General features: G+C 31.1%; 1 protein-coding gene and 1 long non-coding RNA gene across 6 annotated transcripts in view; one reads left to right on the top strand and one right to left on the bottom strand.

Moving 5' to 3' along the window:
• LOC146528350 (5-hydroxytryptamine receptor 1-like) overlaps positions 1–15,348 on the top strand; it is a 75,705-nt gene extending 60,357 nt beyond the window's left edge. The window contains exons 3-4 of the mRNA XM_085203120.1: positions 11,917–13,294; positions 13,594–15,348. Of these exons, the coding sequence (XP_085059246.1) occupies positions 12,338–13,294; positions 13,594–14,346 (1,710 nt within the window). The 5' untranslated portion in view covers positions 11,917–12,337 and the 3' untranslated portion in view covers positions 14,347–15,348. The remainder of the gene's footprint in view (positions 1–11,916; positions 13,295–13,593) is intronic.
• LOC146528349 (uncharacterized) overlaps positions 1–17,977 on the bottom strand; it is a 162,520-nt gene that overhangs the window by 137,889 nt on the left and 6,654 nt on the right. For 3 of the 5 annotated variants that reach the window (XR_014879085.1, XR_014879086.1, XR_014879089.1), the window contains one exon: positions 3,315–3,361. The exons of the other annotated variants lie outside the window; for them this stretch is intronic. This is a non-coding gene — a long non-coding RNA (uncharacterized LOC146528349). The remainder of the gene's footprint in view (positions 1–3,314; positions 3,362–17,977) is intronic. 5 annotated transcript variants of the gene reach the window in all.

Here is a 17,977-nt window from a genome sequence, read left to right as displayed (position 1 = left end):
GGCAATGATTATATTTAATTTACTTTTATTTTTCCGTCTGGTAGTCGAAGCGCTGAAAAATTGAGCGAAAAGTCGAGAATGAAGTATCAACATTAGGATTCCCTCTGTCTAACTTGCTATGCAAGAAAAATTATGAAGATAAAAAAATATTTTTTTATAACATTTCATCTTGTATTTTAGTTTAATATATTAAAATTATATAACATAAAACAATGTGATGACAGAGGTTGTAAATAAAATATTTTTATACTACATAACATTTTAAATACGGAATATAAAATCTCTTAATAGCGGTTTTATGGGGATGCTCAGTTTTCCCCATGTATAAAAACTCATGTCTAAATAACGTAAATGAAGTCTGGTCTCTAATAAAGGTTTTGCTGAAATCTTTTATATATTCCATTTATGGTGTGTAAAAGTCATAATCCAATGAATCCGGCCTACTTTTCAACCATTAAAAAAATATTTTGTTTTTGGTGATGGTGTCCAGCGCTTAGCGTATGGTAATGGTATAAGCATGTGACTGTAAACGTGACAGATTGTGGGTTCGATTCCCACTCGAAGAAGTAAAATATATTTTCATTTCTTCGCTCTGCTGTCGAGGCAAACTGCGGTGTCGAGTTCCCCCACTCCTCAGGTAATGCCTCCAGGGAATATCTTAGCTGGATCTCTATTTAACGTGCATTCTCCTATTGCGTAATATTGTCTTTTTTACCGTACTTTCTCTTTTGTGTGTTTTAAATTCAACGTGATATTGGCGAAGTGATTAGTGCTAAACTGCCCCGCTCGGACCGCCATAAATAAAGAACAACAACAATAACAATCATGTAGTTCAAGCGGGCGAAGCCGCGGGCGGGCCGCTAGTAAAGAATAAATAATCAGATAACACATGGGTCAAGCAACATTCATTCTGGTCAGAAGATAGGTGCGATCCGAACAATAGATGACCTTTTTCTTTAATACGTCCTAGCGTTCCCTACGTTAAGCTAAAAGGTTGTCAAATAAAAGAAAATCATGACCATGATTGTTAGGTAAACACTTCTGGTGTTTCCTTCTAAATGTACCTTTGTAACAATAGAACAGTTCTAAAAATTGTAGAATTGGTAAAAATCATCGAAATAATTCTTATTTAATTGACTTCAAAGTATAAAATGTAACTTACTATTTACTAGCTTTTCCTGCTGCTTTGCCCGCATAGTTATTTGTGAATAGTCGTTGTATATGACATATTCTGAGTGTCCTAGGTAATTAGGCTTTCTCGAAAAAATTACGGATTTTCTAACACAATTTTGTTTTTTCATTTCGAACTAGTAGTTCTTATTAGCGTGTTCAAACAAACTCATCACCTTTATTATAAAAATTATTACATACTATCTAAGAGCTTCTAACACTTTTAAATTTCAACAACAAGTACTGTATTTCTTTGATAACAAAGAGTTACACCACCACGTCACTTAAATTACCGTCTTGGCAATTTTATCTGTCCACGTAAATTAAATCAAAGTCTGAACAAAATGGCCGTCGAGCCGACGACGTGGCCTACTAAGCTGTGTAAAAACTTTTTTTAAATTAAAATTAACGTAGAAGGCAGTGATATTGGACTTAAAATTAAAAAAAACAACGTTATTTAAAATTCTAATATTATGATTTCAACGAATTATCAAAAACTATTATATTTAATTTTTAACTATGTTATTAACAAGACACAAAAATTAGAATTTTCGATTTATTCATTTATTGTTGTTATTTATAATTTTACTAGTTAGGTATTTGATACATTTGTTTGGTGTTAAGTTCTCCAGAAGTCTAAAAATGGGCATAAAATGGAGAACGAAATTATTTATTAATGGCGTATCTTATCTAGACACCCGTCGAATATAAGAAATTCTTGTATCTAAATAAGAAAAAAATTGTGACCATTAAAATATACCAACTTCTATATCTCTAGGATCATTCCCTATAGCAGTTTATATCCCGCAAAACCAAAACATTATACGAAGATTATATGGCATTGAAATGTAAACTAGCGTAAATTTTAATAAGATTTAACGCTGCTTCGTATACAGTAGGTACCTCTACCTATACCTACATACATACATCTTGGAAATATTCATGAGGGATTATGTATTGTCGTTCTAAATCCTTCTAAAGGTTATCTTTGGGTAGATACATTAGATTGGAGCTTACGATGCTCGCTTTATTACATACGAGTATGTTACATATTCATATTGGAATATGATTTAGACTTTGGTTAATGCATATTTAAATGACGTCTACGCGGCCATGACACCGCGCTTGAAGAGATCTATAATGGCTATCAATTTTTCGTTTCATAAGTTGTCCTGAGAATTTTTCCATTTATATTTCCTTGGAGTGTGGATCGTTTTTATTTATATGTGTTCATAACAGAATTATGTTAACTATATATACTTTAATTCTTCTATAGTATAAGGCTTTTAAATTAAATACATGAAATTATTTGAATACCCAAAATGTAATTAATAAACATTTTATGTTAAATATTTAAAATGTTATTCAATATTGAATATTTTGCTGCAGATATACAAGATTTAGTGATACATCACTTATTCTAGACAGTAAAATAATGTAATAAGTCAGTCAAACGTATTTTAAATGTAATGGTACATTTCTATTTCTACTTATAAATCACGAATGAATTTCCATCTCCAATAATCGTTCTTTTAAATATACTATTAACTTTTTTCTTTATTTATTGGGAATATCGGCGCAAGCTACGAAACCTATCTGTGCATTTCGTTTAATGCAAAGGAATATTTACTGAAACTTCTATTACCGATTGAAATAGAAACTTACAGCGGTTTCAATTCAACTCGAAAGAACTTGCTCAATGAGGTTTATTTACAATTAAAAAGTAAATTTATTTATTTTTTTAGTATTTTTCAATTTTACATATTGTTTATTTTATTAATTAGACATCTACATAATATGTATGTGAATACAGTACAATTTAAAGGTAAGCCTCAAACAATGTATAATTTAAATTATAATATTCAAAAATATATCCGCTACAAATATTCAGAAAGAAAAAACTTCAAAAGAAATAAGATTCTTAGTAACTATTTTTGCCGAAAAAATATTAACTAGATTATTAAGAAATGCTATACAGTTAACATCCAATTCGATTTTTTTTAATAAGAACTAATATAAAAGTATTTTTAATAACATTTTAGTTATATCTCCTTAAATTATTTGTAGGATCGCTTACAAAAGTTTATTACAGGCACGAGTAAGCTACAGTCTAGGCCATATAAAGAATAAAGCAATCCTCTTACCAATTTCAAGATATTTTCCGTTCGCCAACAAAAGACTTCCCGGCCACCTGGAATAGTGGATAGGAAATTAAATATTCTACTTTATAACAATGACTAGTGGTATAAAAGAGATATTTTTTTCTATACAATTTAGTAGGTTTTTGATGATAATAAAAATAGAAATTAAATATTAGTAAATGAAATCTTGATTTTATCAATTGCTTTTTATGTTTGTGTTTTTTGAATATTTTGTAATTTCACTAGCAACTAAATATTTAATATTTTAATTTCTCTGCTCTAGCGAGTTTCGCCACTTAACACCCAATACCTCCCGAATTCGGCGGAAATTGGAGAACGGAAGTATATTAATAGGAACGGCGCGTCTTAACACTTGGTGCCCAGGTTCTTTCTTATCCTGCTATATCCGGGATATGGCATGAAACTTAAAAACTATTACAAAGGTTACACAACTCTACTAGTTTTGTTCTGAACATACACAAACCTAGACCTGCTCTAGCTAGATTTTGAAGAAAGGAATTAACCTAAGAAAGCTATTAGGTATTATATTCTGTGAATAAGGGTGCTTTAGCTTATCTTACTCTGTCCAGTTGTACTTGTCTACTGAGATTAAAACCACTCAGCTTTTTAAAGATATAATTGTACATATTTAATATAAAATATGTCTTTTATCAGGTAGAAATAATAACTCAGGTAAATTATTATTTATATTTTAAATAATATATTATTATTATTATATAACTCAATTACGAAATATTCATATATATGTCGAAATACATGCAGAGAAATCTTATACTCCATTACCATTACTAAGACACTTCCGTTCCCCAACTTCCACCCAATTCTGGAGGCATTGCATGTTAAGTGGCGGAACTCAACGCCGTGCTTTGTCTCGTTACGAGCGCGGAAAGTGATAAAATTGATTCTTCCAATTGGAAGTTAAACCCACAAACCTCGCTCTCACAGTCATACTCTGTGGCATTACGATACTATGGCCTTTAATATATTAGAACATAAATATGAAAATTGTTATGCATTTAAACTTTACGACAAAGAACGCACGACGTTATGGCCTTGCGCGAAATTCCTAAGTGTCGTCGTAAAACGATATATTAGGAATTTAATTAAAACTGGTGATCTATGGATCTTTTAATTGATCTATAAATGTGTACTGTGTGTTGATAAATATTTTATTTTAAGCAGTTAAAGTATATGCCACTTTTAATTTGTAAGAATAATCTAAAGAATAATTTTATAATTTCAATTAAATTAATTTAGGACATAGTAAAAGATAACTAAAATAACTCTATCTCCCATCATTTCTTTTATTTATTTCTCTTCTTCATATCCAACTTAAAGGGAATATTATTAATAAATTGCTTATAATTTATTTCTGTTTGTATATTTAGTCATATTATATTATATTCGTAATAAAACAATTTTAATCCTTCCATTAGCTGGCGACGTAACTGTATATACAAGGGTCAGCTTACCCTGTAACGTAAGTTTCCTTTGACGTAAGGGATTAGCTTCGTTGTAAATGACAATGTATAAATAATGGATTTTCTGTGCCTTGTAAATATATATTATTTTTTTATTTTATATGTCAACAGATGTTAACGTTTATTTTAAGTATTATATTTTATATTGTATATTATAAAAAGGGGATTTCGCGCCTAGTCGCTTCGCTCGTTAAGCACTGCTTGCTTTGCATTCTGTCATAATAAAAAAATGTCTTTGAAGGACAATTGTGTATTATTTTGTTCATAATGAAGTAAATTAATGACACGATACTTTTTTATTTAACAGGAGGAAAAAATAGGAATTATAAGTGTAAAGAATATCGAACTTTCCGAATTCGTTTTTAGCTACATATTCAGCTACACATCTCCACTTGGAAATGGTTGCTCGTATAATAAAATTATTTTCATTTCTCCGCTCTAGTACGCGACAAAGGGCGGAAATAATGAAAATTGAGTAGAAAATGAGGAATAACAACAACAAAAACAACAAAAAAATTGTATAATTATACATATATACAACAATATATAGTTCCGCGCATAGCAATCAATTCACTTATAAAAAACAAACCGCAGTCGATCCAATAACAATATTTGTATAAAACCGATACCATTACGCCGTCAACAGTATTCGTTCGTTCAGTAAAAGGACGCTTATAATGAAATTTAGCCTAAACAAACAGAAAGACGATTTGCCTTATTCGATTGACTTTAAAACTCTTGAGATAAATTCATTTAGATCTCGCTCTGTTTGGCGCTGCGCCAGTGATAGTGGGTTCTTCTTAGCAAGTTATAAGCGGTAGAGGTATTTTTAAATTAAGTATATTATGAGTTAAAGAAGTAAAAGATATTATATTCTTTTATTGCAGTTAAAACAACTTATAAGTCATACAAAATTAAAAATCTATAAATTTTATAAAATACTAAACTATATTAAGGAACACATAGAAACTATATCTTTGCAGTCATATAGGTTTCTTTATTGTGTAGTCTTAGTTAATGTCTTCGTCTTTCTATCTTTAGCTTCACGCTGTATCATGCAGATAGCAGAGGAGGCAGAGGGAACCCGGAGCTCTAGTGTTAGGACACTCCGTTCCCATTATCACAATTCCGATCCCTACTTCCGCTTAATTAATAAGATGTAAATATTTCATGAACTATGACCATGACCTAAATGAAAAAATAAAATTGTGTTTTTACTTATTGAAGTATTCTATTAATATAAAAATATCCTAAATAGATTAGAACCAGAAGTTATCATTAATTAATTTACATTTTACGTGTATATTCTAACCGCTGAACCACATGCTTTACACACTCCACTAATACTTGAACTAAAGCGTTCTCCAAACTAGACTCTTATCGATATTTGATCGATGATAAATTATATATCTAAGATATCTAGTGTATTCTAGTTATATATTTATTGAGTATTCTAGTAGTGAATTACTAAAAAGTAAAAGTATATTAGTGGGTCATTAAAGTAAATATATCAAAACAAATGTATACAATAAAGCTTCATTATTCCAATCGAACATTTTTCCTATAGCCATTGTCGTTTTAGATTTATAAATTAATATTTTTTTAATAATTTTAAACTAAGTCTAACTAATATAGCAAGGAGGCAGAAACCCAATTTTCAAGACTGCGTGATGAGTAGCAGAAACTATACCTTGTCTTAAGAAGACGAGTGGAAATCGAATCCACAACCACGACAGCCCCATGAAAAATATAAAAAATAAAATTCAATTTAAATTTCATACAATATTGTGTCAACTAACTTTATTGTTGTGCCTAACTTTATTAAATAAAAACCGTAGCGTTGTTTTGTTTGCCATTCGACGGTAATCAAATCCGAGATATATTACTTTATTACGTTTTCCACTGCAATGCGCATAGACGGTATTGAAGGAAATAAAATATGGGAAATAATATAAGGGTTTGTATTAGTTGCTTAGCATTAGACTTTAATCAAATAGAAATTAAATATTGATTAACAGTTTTAAATGGTGGTTAAATTAGGTGTTTAAAAAATTTTAGCTATGCTAGGAGGCCTATGCTGAAAAGCAAAACAAACAATTTACCGATGTCTAGATATAAGTACCTTATTATATATGGTAAAACATTTAAGTTGGTTAATAAAGGTTATTTCTATTCTATTCTATTCTATTCTAGTAAAAGATGCCAGAAAGTTTGAGTTAACACTAGTTTTGCTCCTTCGGAGCAGAAGGAACCTAATGTTAAGGCATTCTGCTTTTCCTACTTTCCACTCATTCCAAAATGTCTCAAGACATTACCGCATTACCAGAGCGAATATAATTCATTTCGCCGAATGGAAATCGAACCTGCAGCCGTCGCGTCTACAATAAGATGCCACCCCACTGTACTGCGACGGCTCTTACTTATCGGAAACTTTTTAGTAAAAATAGAAACGTATTTAGATTTAATAAACGTAAGCCCAACAGCCGTGGGCGGTGCCAGTTCCATGATAAGCAATCAGTATTATCGGTTGGATTCATCAATTCACTATCAATCGAGTTTAATTAGTGCACTCAAGTGCTTCTAGGTAGCGACCTTGCTATAGTTTGTGCAAGTTTATTTATGCTATTATACATATATTTATGTTATTATTTATTAATAAAATAATAATGTATATAAAAGGACTTGTCCTCACTGACTGAGGTAAGACGCACGCACAGCCATAACCGCTGATGGTATGAACGTGAAATTTGGACAGATGTTTACTTTCGTAACCTGGACATCCACTAAGAAGGGATTTTGGAAAACTTTAACCCTAAAGGGGTGAAATAGGGGTTCAAAGTTTGTATGGAAAAAAAATTAAATCGGCACCGATTTTTATGAAATTTGAAATTTAGATTTTTAAAAGTATTTAATTGAATACGTGTTTCATCGTTTTCTAGAATTCTCCCCCTAAGGGTGCAAATAAGGGGTTGAAAGTTTGTATGTAAAAAGTCTTAAATCGCCACCGACTTTTATAAAATTTGATATTTAGACTCTTAAAAATATTTAATTAAACATATGTTTCATGGTTTTATAGAATTCACCCCCTAAGGGTACAAATAAGGGGTTGAAAGTTTGTATGGAAAAATCTTTCAATCGCCACCGATTTTTATAAAATTTGAATTTTAGACTCTTAAAAATATTTCATTGAACACATGTTTCATGGGTTATTAAAATTCTACCCTAAATACGCAAGCGAAGCTGCGCGCGTCCGCTAGTAATGTATATTTTAGCTTCTTTATATTATTATTCGGATGATATATTTGAAAATGTCTCTACATAATTGGAAATGAACGATGATAAGAACATATGTATTGTTATAAGCACTTCCTTCTGTCGCTATATAAAGATAGACATTTAAATGATAAGACATTTTAGTGTTAATACACTCCCTTCTCAACTTTCCGGTGAATTCTTCGAAGCACAACAGACATCACATCCTTGTGCCCTTGTGCCAAGACGACTTCATGTTTTAATGATGTAAAATTATGAAAAGACTTTCTTTTTACAAGATTTTTAACTAACTTTTCTAATTACACACGTCTCTCACATGTAATTTAAAGCGAAACATCTCCTCTTATATTCATATGTATACAAAACTACAGCCTCTAGTAACATAATAAAATGATGACACGAACTAACTCCGTTATACATTTAATTAAATTTGACACGTTGACGTGACGGAGTTGGGAACGTGTCCAACGCCTACTATCTTGCGAGGTTTATCTTACAGTTTTAGATAATATAACTTACCAGGATTCTACCGTATGTTTCTAATTTATAACCGCAAGATTATTACATCAGTTGCATATTTAATAATTTCATTATTAGGAAAATTCAAAGTGACGATAAATTATAGAAATTTAAGCGTAGAGCTTATCGTAGTAAATCAAATTCTTGTAACGTTTCAAAAGATATAAAAATACATAGATTTAAGAATAAATATTATTTTCATTCTTAAAACTCACTAATAAAATTTACTTTTACTTGTAAAATTTAATATTTACGCTACATATAACAACTGAATAAGAAATAAAAGAAATGGAGCAGAATTGCATTTCCATATTTTTTATTTAATATGTAGGCATTTCTTTTACCTTTGATGCCTTTTCCTTTATCGGCTAAGGTTTTCGAATTTTCTAGTCCTTAGCAGAACGTTTTATATGGTAAATCTTGTAAATGGGGATGAGTTAACCCCATGACCCACAATCAATGAATCAATGTAGCGTGGATAAGTACCTTATGAAGGTAGTAGAGATACTCTACCCCATGTTATCTATATCACTTCACAAGTAAATTGAAAAAATACGGGTCTCCATTTTCTATCTATTGTACAGTTAATATTATTGTAATGTCTTTCATATTAAAGGTATAAATTAAGCGGTATGTATTTAATAGTTCTATGGAAATAAAATTATTTTTAATATCGATAATAAGTTTATATTTGTAGATTATATTCGTTTCCCCTCGTTGTCAGATAATTCGCGGCGTAGAGATCCACTAGAGTTGTTTTGCGAAAATCAATGCAGTTTGATGTAATGTATTAAAAGTGAACTGAAAGTAGGCCAGGGAGTGCCTTAATATGTTCCTTCTGTCTATCCTAATATATGCGGGCAAAGGGAGAAACTGAAAAAAAAAAACAAGTAAGTACGAGTCGCAATCGCCCACCAAGGCTTCTGTACCAATTTCAGGATTGTAGGGAAGTAAAACTTATAAAAGTTGACAAACTTTAGTTTGTTGTATTTAATTATTTTGTATGAAATAAATACAATAATTATAAATTTTCACTTTTCGATTTTCGCTTTATTTGTATTAGTAGCAAATTATAGGATAATACCCAATGTTCATTATTTCCATACTCCTTTCACACAGTATTGTATGTTACATACAATTAAAACTTATAAGCTCAATAAGTTGTTGCGGGAGGGTTATGCAGTTAGAAGTTGTTAACGAACCCGACGGATCCATGAAAAGTTACCAAAAACCTCGCATTTATGATGATATAATTGGAATCATTATGACTTTGAAAATATGACGATTTTAATATTGATGAATGATGAATTTATAGCGTTTTGTGTGAAGCTACGTTATTTTTATTTGCCTGACTGTCAAAAAATACACAGAATTTCAGGCTCTTTGGTGGTAGTGTAGGTGAACACCAAATGAAGATTACCAAAAATGTCTATTGGAACGCAAAAATCGGGATTTAGTATTTAATTTTAAAAACAAGTTAATTAATTACGTATCACCATCAATAATTAAAGAGAAATAGACCCCAAGAACATCCGGTGAGCCCTCTAGTATATCATGTTAAAATTGCGGAACAGGGTCAGCGGTCGAAAATAACAGATTATGTTTTTGACACCACCCACTATCCCTTGGGCTGACTTTCTGGTACATATGAGTATGTTTAGGTAAACAAGCTTTCACCTCACTATCCTGCTATCCTATTTACCTTTGAACGCATTAAAATATTATGAAGGACGCCTTAGGGAATTATAATGAGTTATTCGTTTCGAATTATAATAACTTTTGGGTTTTCGATTAGAGGAGCAAGAATTTAGATAAAGTGTAATTCTGAACTTGGAATTACATTTAAATATAGCTTAACATAAGGTACTGAAGTAATTATGTAAATATTTACAATAAATTACGTTTTTTATTCCGAAATATTTTGACTTATTAAAATTTTTGTGAATTTATTGTTACTTAAAATTACATGGTTTTTTTCACATATCGCTTAAAATGCAGAATTTAACAGTTTATGTAAATGTATAAAATTTATTACATTTTTATTCCAAAATAACTCGACTTTTGTAAGCATTTATGATTATGCTACTATGTTATTATGGGTAATAACATAGCTTCTTTTATTATAATTTTGCAAGATCCTGTATTTTTTCTTCTCTTGATTGCGTCAAATACGTTACTTGTTGTTCATAAATCAAAACACGTTTGTTTCTGTTTGTACCAAGTTTTAATTTTAGCTTCATAAAATAATCACTTAAAACAATAGTATATCATAGCAGAGGGGCACAAAGAGTGACTGTAGACGCGACAGGTTGTGGGTTCGATTCCCACTCGAGAAAATTAAATATATAATATTTCTATTTTATTCACTAAGGTGTTGTGACAAAACGCGGCGTTGAGTTCCTCCAATCTACACGTAATGCCTCCAAAATTCAACGGAAAAGTGGGAACGGAGTGTCTTAACGCTAGAATCCTTGCCTAAACTGCTGGGTGAGATACAGCGAGTTGCTAAAAAAGACAACACTAAATTTAAAAAATCGTACGTCTAAAAACGTTTAAGGTGAAGCTCTTATAGTTCCTAATGTATATTATCATTCAGGTTAACAACCGTTTGCCCATATATGCTGTCTAATGGGCAGTTAGTATTTTAAGACATCGTTATAGTATGTGGATGGATGTTAGTAGCATTATACGATTGTTTTATAGTTTGTCTCTATTAAAAATACGTCACTCCTGTAGACAAACATAAAGATGGAGGTTTATGGTATGCGAAACCCATTAAAATTTGTCGGTTAGATTATTTAGAAGCGTTGTAAAATTTAATTGGGTAACTATTCTAGTCTGATGATGATGATTTTGTTATTGGTTTATATTTTTTAAATTATATTCACAATATTTAAAACCAAAAGTTAATGGCCTCAAAATTTATTATACTATTAATTGTAATTTTATTATGAGGTAACAGAAGCGCTTTAATGGGAACGGAGTGTCTTAACATTAGGTTCACAACTTGTGAAGCCCTCACCATAAAGAGGAGAAAATCAATATAGAAATCTATTTTATGCTGTATACTGTCTATTATATTATATTTAACTATAAATTACAAAAATTCTTACGAAAAATATCATACCACACAGTTCTGCCATATATAAGAACTGTGATGTTTTTATATTGAGTTCCTCTTCAAAACAAACGAAGCAAAACCAATATCAAAATAATACTCTCGTTGAATATTCCTCTGTGTCCGCATTCAATGGAGTATTTTTAAACTTACATAATAGAAGTTTTAAAAAAATCTCTTCTTTTTTTTTCAGATTGGAAATATTCAACCAGTACTGACACTAATGAAGCAATCCGAAGGCGAGATTTTCAACTAGCAGCTACTCCGTTGCCACGACGAGAACCAATCTAAAGCAATTATAAAATAAACTCTATTACCACAAGAAGAAGAACTATTTTCCACAAACACACAATCCAATGGCTCTGCTCAGAATCGGAAGGGAATTCCAGGCGATATGTCAATTAAAGCCCACATTCGCGTGTAATCAATTGCGCCACTCTAAGTCGAAAGAAGTTCACGACGAAGTCGTTTATCAAACTTGACTCGATATTATAATGAATTTTAATTTGAGTACAGATAATTAATTACAGCAAAAATTAAAAGGAACATAGTAAACCCAATGCATGGTAACGATCAAAGAACGAGAGTAACCGTCACCCCAGTCAGGGACTCGTATGGCGGCTCAAAACCATAACCTATACTGTTCACGGCCTAGCTTTGTTACTTTACCTTCGTGTCTTCTCATACTCATCTCTTTATTATGGCAAGTCGATTTGGTGTTTTCCGAAGATTATAATGAATCAGCTCTCTCAATAAACAACACTAATCTAAATTCCACATCAAATTGGACACTCTTCGACCCCAACTCAACCGTCCACAAAGTTCCTCATATAAAACATTCTAAATACTCCACCTTAGTAACAGTAATTTTGGCTGCTATATTTATGATTGTAATTTTTGCGACTATAGTTGGCAATATTTTAGTTTGCGTTGCCGTCTGCCTGGTACGGAAACTAAGAAGACCGAGTAATTATCTGATTGTATCGCTGGCTGTGAGCGACCTGTGCGTGGCCATCATGGTGATGCCTGTAGCCATGGTGTACGACTTGTTGGGCACGTGGCCATTTGGACCGGTAGTGTGTGACTTCTGGGTATCAAGTGACGTCTTATCATGTGCAGCAAGTATACTTAATTTGTGTATGATATCAGTAGATCGCTATTACGCAATCACAAAACCCCTGGAATACGGAGTGAAGAGAACGCCAAAGCGAATGCTTTTTTGCGTTTTTATAGTTTGGATGAGCGCAGCTTTCATATCGTTGCCACCTGTTTTAATTTTAGGAAACGAAAAAACTGAAACTTCGTGTTCGGTGTCACAAAACCAAGGGTATCAAATTTACGCAACATTTGGCTCATTTTACTTGCCGCTCACAGTAATGGTGGTCGTTTATTATAAAATCTTCAGCGCTGCAAGGAAAATAGTGAAAGATGAGAAACGTGCGCAGTCTCATTTAGAAACGCATTGCTATTTAGAAATAAATGTCAAAAATGGCGGAGCAGCTGAAGCGAAACTCTTGGGCGCGCAAGCACCACCTCCCACTCGAGGATCAACCGCTAGCACTAACACGACGGTAAGTTGTTTTAAAAAATAGTTATATATCATATTTTCAGTTACTATTTATTTATTTTTATATACGAGCACTTTTCATGAAAATTTAACATTTTGGTTTGTTTGATGAAATGAAAGCGTAATAATTAATTTAATTTTGTAAGCAATTAATTAATGTGAAACCAACGTAATTTAGATGAATAGTTTGTGGTTTTCCTCAATTTATATATTATTGCAACTGGTAATAGTTCTCAGCTCATATATAATATATTATTTAATATTAAATAAATATTAATAAAAAAAACACTATGCTTGTTACAGTGTAGTATAGACAAAACTGAGGGCACGATCGGGAGATGTTTTACGGGGCAAAGAAAATCCAATGAATCACAATGCCCTATGTTGCAACAAGTACCGAAAACCCCCACAAAACCAATTCACACAATTAATCGACCAAACTCGCAAATGGGTCCCGTGCCGGAAATTAAGCACCCTCCGAAGGAAAATAGACGAAGGCAATCTTCCGAAAGCAGTAACAAATTAACCACGAGTCGGATTCGATCATCATTATCTAGTTTTGCTCAAAAAAGTCATTTGGCGAAGGATCTTTTACATCCAACTCATTCGCCGCACCAGAAAAAATTACGGTTTCAACTAGCTAAGGAACGTAAGGCGTCTACCACGCTCGGAATAATCATGTCAGCGTTCATGGTGTGCTGGCTACCCTTTTTCGTGTTGGCAATAGTTAGGCCTTTTGTCAACGAAGACACTATTCCTGATGCTGTGAGTGCACTTTTTTTGTGGCTAGGCTACATTAACAGCCTTTTGAATCCTATAATATACGCTACTCTTAATAGAGATTTTAGAAAACCGTTCCAAGAAATATTATTCTTTAGATGCTCCAATTTGAATCATATGATGAGAGAAGAGTTCTACCACAGCCAGTACGGCGGTCCAGACCAACATTACTGCGTCAATAATTCTACTAACAAAGCCGCAAATTATGAGGAGGGCGTAGAAATAGTTTCAGCTGTGGATAGGGAGGAGACACGTGCATCGGAGAGTTTTCTATGATTGTCAATGCAAAAGGTCGAACCTATAGACCTAGATACTGTGATTTAATTAAGACTTTAATATACCGTGAACTAGTGTTGAAGTAATAAAAACGAGTACTGCAATGTTCTAGCGATTGAACTAGTCGAAATTATCTATTAATTTTCTCTCTTGTCACATACGCTGTTCGATGACTTTGTAAATATATAAGATAAATTTAATTGAACTTGTGACATAGTAGTTAAATAATAATTAAATGGTTATCGTATCAAAGATATTCATGTAAGGGACTTCAGAATGACCAAAGAGTCTACTATAAATGAATTTATGAAGTTAATTGTTGTGAATTTATTAGTCTTTGTATGTTGTGATTTTGTATTATACTGTGAGTGTACTGACAATCAATAGTAGCCAGTATTCTAATACATGTGATAGTAGATATAGTCATTGTTTGATTCATTTTTTTAATAATTAATTTCATTTGCATTAATTAATACGTTATTGCCTTTATTTAGTATACGATTATTGTTATTTTTCAATTTATCGATGTTATTATTGTAAATGTAAGTAATGTAACCGAAATCACAGGATTAGTACGAAACAATTGGCACTGCCAGATAAAGTAATAATTAAACACTATGTATGTTATAATTAAAACTTTATAGTGATTCAGGAGTGTTAGAATTCTTTCTTTTCTTTTATTTAAGTGACAAACATTTAGATATATCCACAATCTTGGATTTTAATACACGTTTTCAAAATTTAACATTTTTGTGCGAATATCTGTGTTCTCTACGTACGTATTATAGAGCAAATAAATCCCGTGATTGACATATACGTTAACATATATCACTTACCTCAAAAACTCTTAAGCGCTTTTAAATTACAGTAAAAACAACTGATAAGATTATATATAGTAAAAAGTATGAGGCGGCCAGTATTTAAGATACCTTAATGCCACTCGTCAGTTACTTATCTAGCTAAAAATAAAGAAAAAATCCAGTATTTGTAAATATAAATGTATAAATAAACCAAATATTATTAAATGTAAATAATTTTATGTAAGGTTAGTTGAAAGTAATGCAGTAACCGTGTGGGGAAACTACGCTTCGAAATAAAAATTATTTGAAATTTCAATTTGATGTTGTATTAATAATAAAACATTTCTTTGATGTAGTTTCTTTCCATAGAATATGGTTATCATGTTAATAATTATTAGAGATCGTCTAATTTATTATTATCAACAACCAGTTAGATTAAGAGCTGCCGTATATTGGAGATTTTTGTGACCCACGAATTAATAAATTTGTAATACGTTAAAAATAAAAAAAAAATATGCATTGTGTTATTTAATTGCGATTTTTAATATAACGTATAACGACATAAACGTTGTTAACATTTCATTACAAAAATCAGCGACTAAATAATTTCGTAGACAAATTAATTAATTATCTATATATATAAAAGGACTTGTCCTCACTGACTGAGGTAAGACGCACGCACAGCCGTAACCGCTGTGCGTAGAAACGTTAAATTTGGACAAAAGTTTACTTTCGTAATCTGGACATCCACTAAGAAGGGATTTTGAAAAATTTTAACCCTAAAGGGGTGAAATAGGGGTTCAAAGTTTGTATGGATTTTTTTTTAAATCGGCACCGATTTTTATAAAATTTGAAATTTAGATTTTTAAAAGTATTTAATTGAACACATATTTCATCGTTTTCTAGAATTCTCCCCCTAAGGGTGCAAATAAGGGGTTGAAAGTGTGTATAGGTTTTTTTCAATTGTCACCAATTTTTATAAAATTTGAAATTCAGACTCTTAAATGTATATAATTAAACACATGTTTCATGGTTTTCTAGAATTCACCCCCTAAGGGTGCAAATAAGGGGTTGAAAGTTTGTATGGGAAAATTCTTAAATCGCCACCGAATTTTATAAAATTTGATATTTAGACTCTTAAAAATATTTAATTGAACATATGTCTCATGGTTTTCTAGAATTCACCCCCTAAGGGTGCAAATAAGGGGTTGAAAGTTTTTATGGAAAAATCTTTAAATCGCCACCGATTTTTATAAAATTTGAAATTTAGACTCTTAAAAACATTTCATTGAACACATGTTTCATGGGTTATTAGAATTCACCCTTAAATACGCAAGCGAAGCTGCGCGCGTCCGCTAGTTCATATATACATTTATACACAAAAATCTCGAATATGAGGCCGCTACGTATGTTACCACAAAGTGGAATGATATCAATCTTAATGTGATGAATATTTTTCATTAAATGAAAATAAACATACCACCGATCGTTATTTAAACATCAGTTCTAGGGTTTTACGTAACAGTATAAAATATATTTCATTAATAAGACACCTACAGCTAAATAATTCATACATATTAAAAATTTGGACCAAGTCCAAGGTATTTATGTTGAGAAATGACCTACATTTGTGAAATCTTAATGTCTTCAGTGCTTTTTTTGTATTAATTTTCTTGTCATCATCATTTTGGTAGAACAAGCCAGTCCTACTTCCTCAGTGGTCGTAAGTTGGATACTGTAATCGCTTATAATAAAAAAATAAGTACACAGTAGAAAAAAATAAGGGTCATTTATTTAATTTAATCATATTTAAATGAAGTCTTTTTTTCTTATAAGCTCAGTTCAGTTCGGTTCTTTATTTAAGGCGTTCTTATAAGCTCTTAACCACATTTTTTACTTACATGCTTAATGTAAGTAAATGAATATTAAGGTGTCAATACTGTTCACATCCGGAATCGAACTTACGGCCATCACTATATCAAAAAACAACTATTAATCAACTAAATCATAAGGCATGTGTATAATATATTTATCTATAGTTTGAATGGTTGCGTTCATCACATATAATCTAATTATTAATATAACTTGGTCGGTGGTTAGCTTACCTATACATATTGAAAATAGAATCCATAGTAGATACTACACAATTGTAAATTATACGACTTTACTTAAATACATATGTAAATATATATTAGACTTTAAGCGTGAAAGTAGTAGAGATCCTTTTCATTTCTAGTCATTTTTAAATCAATGTTGAATCAGAATAATAAACTCAGTTCAAATTCCAGGCAATATTAATATATAAAATATTTTTCAGTTTGGTAAGATAATGCGCGGAGTTAAATTCCACCGTTTATCACATTGCTCTCATTTAGTCGTACTAATTACATATTCACAGATATTAAAAAATATATATTTCTACTTTCTATATGAAAATATTCTTATACGTATACTTTTGCGCTGAAAGCCTAATTATAAAATTAGCCCCTGTAGGTAAAAGGTTAAGGTTTTTAACCAAAATAAAAATGTATATGAAAATTGTAACAATACCTAGTGAGACCTTAGCATTAAATGTTATGTGCAATATTTATTTAAATATGTAAAAGGCCTATTTATTTATATGTTTAGAATCAATAATAATAATAAGAAATAGGAAGCTGTATGGCGTATATTGTACCTTTTGATTATACTTATAATTTAACTTTATAAAGAAGGAAGAGAAAGAAGATTAAAATGTGTATCTGAATGTAAACATAGCTTTAATAAGTTATAAATAAATACCTTCAATATAAATGTATTTACTCGTATGTTATTTTACTGCGAAAGGAATA

Source organism: Heliconius melpomene, chromosome 19 (assembly GCF_056956725.1).
Source record: "Heliconius melpomene rosina isolate 202511_hmr_F chromosome 19, ASM5695672v1, whole genome shotgun sequence".
Classification (NCBI taxonomy): domain Eukaryota; kingdom Metazoa; phylum Arthropoda; class Insecta; order Lepidoptera; family Nymphalidae; genus Heliconius; species Heliconius melpomene.
The sequence above is the reverse complement of the archived record's forward strand: the minus strand, read 5'-3'. Positions and strand labels throughout refer to the sequence as shown.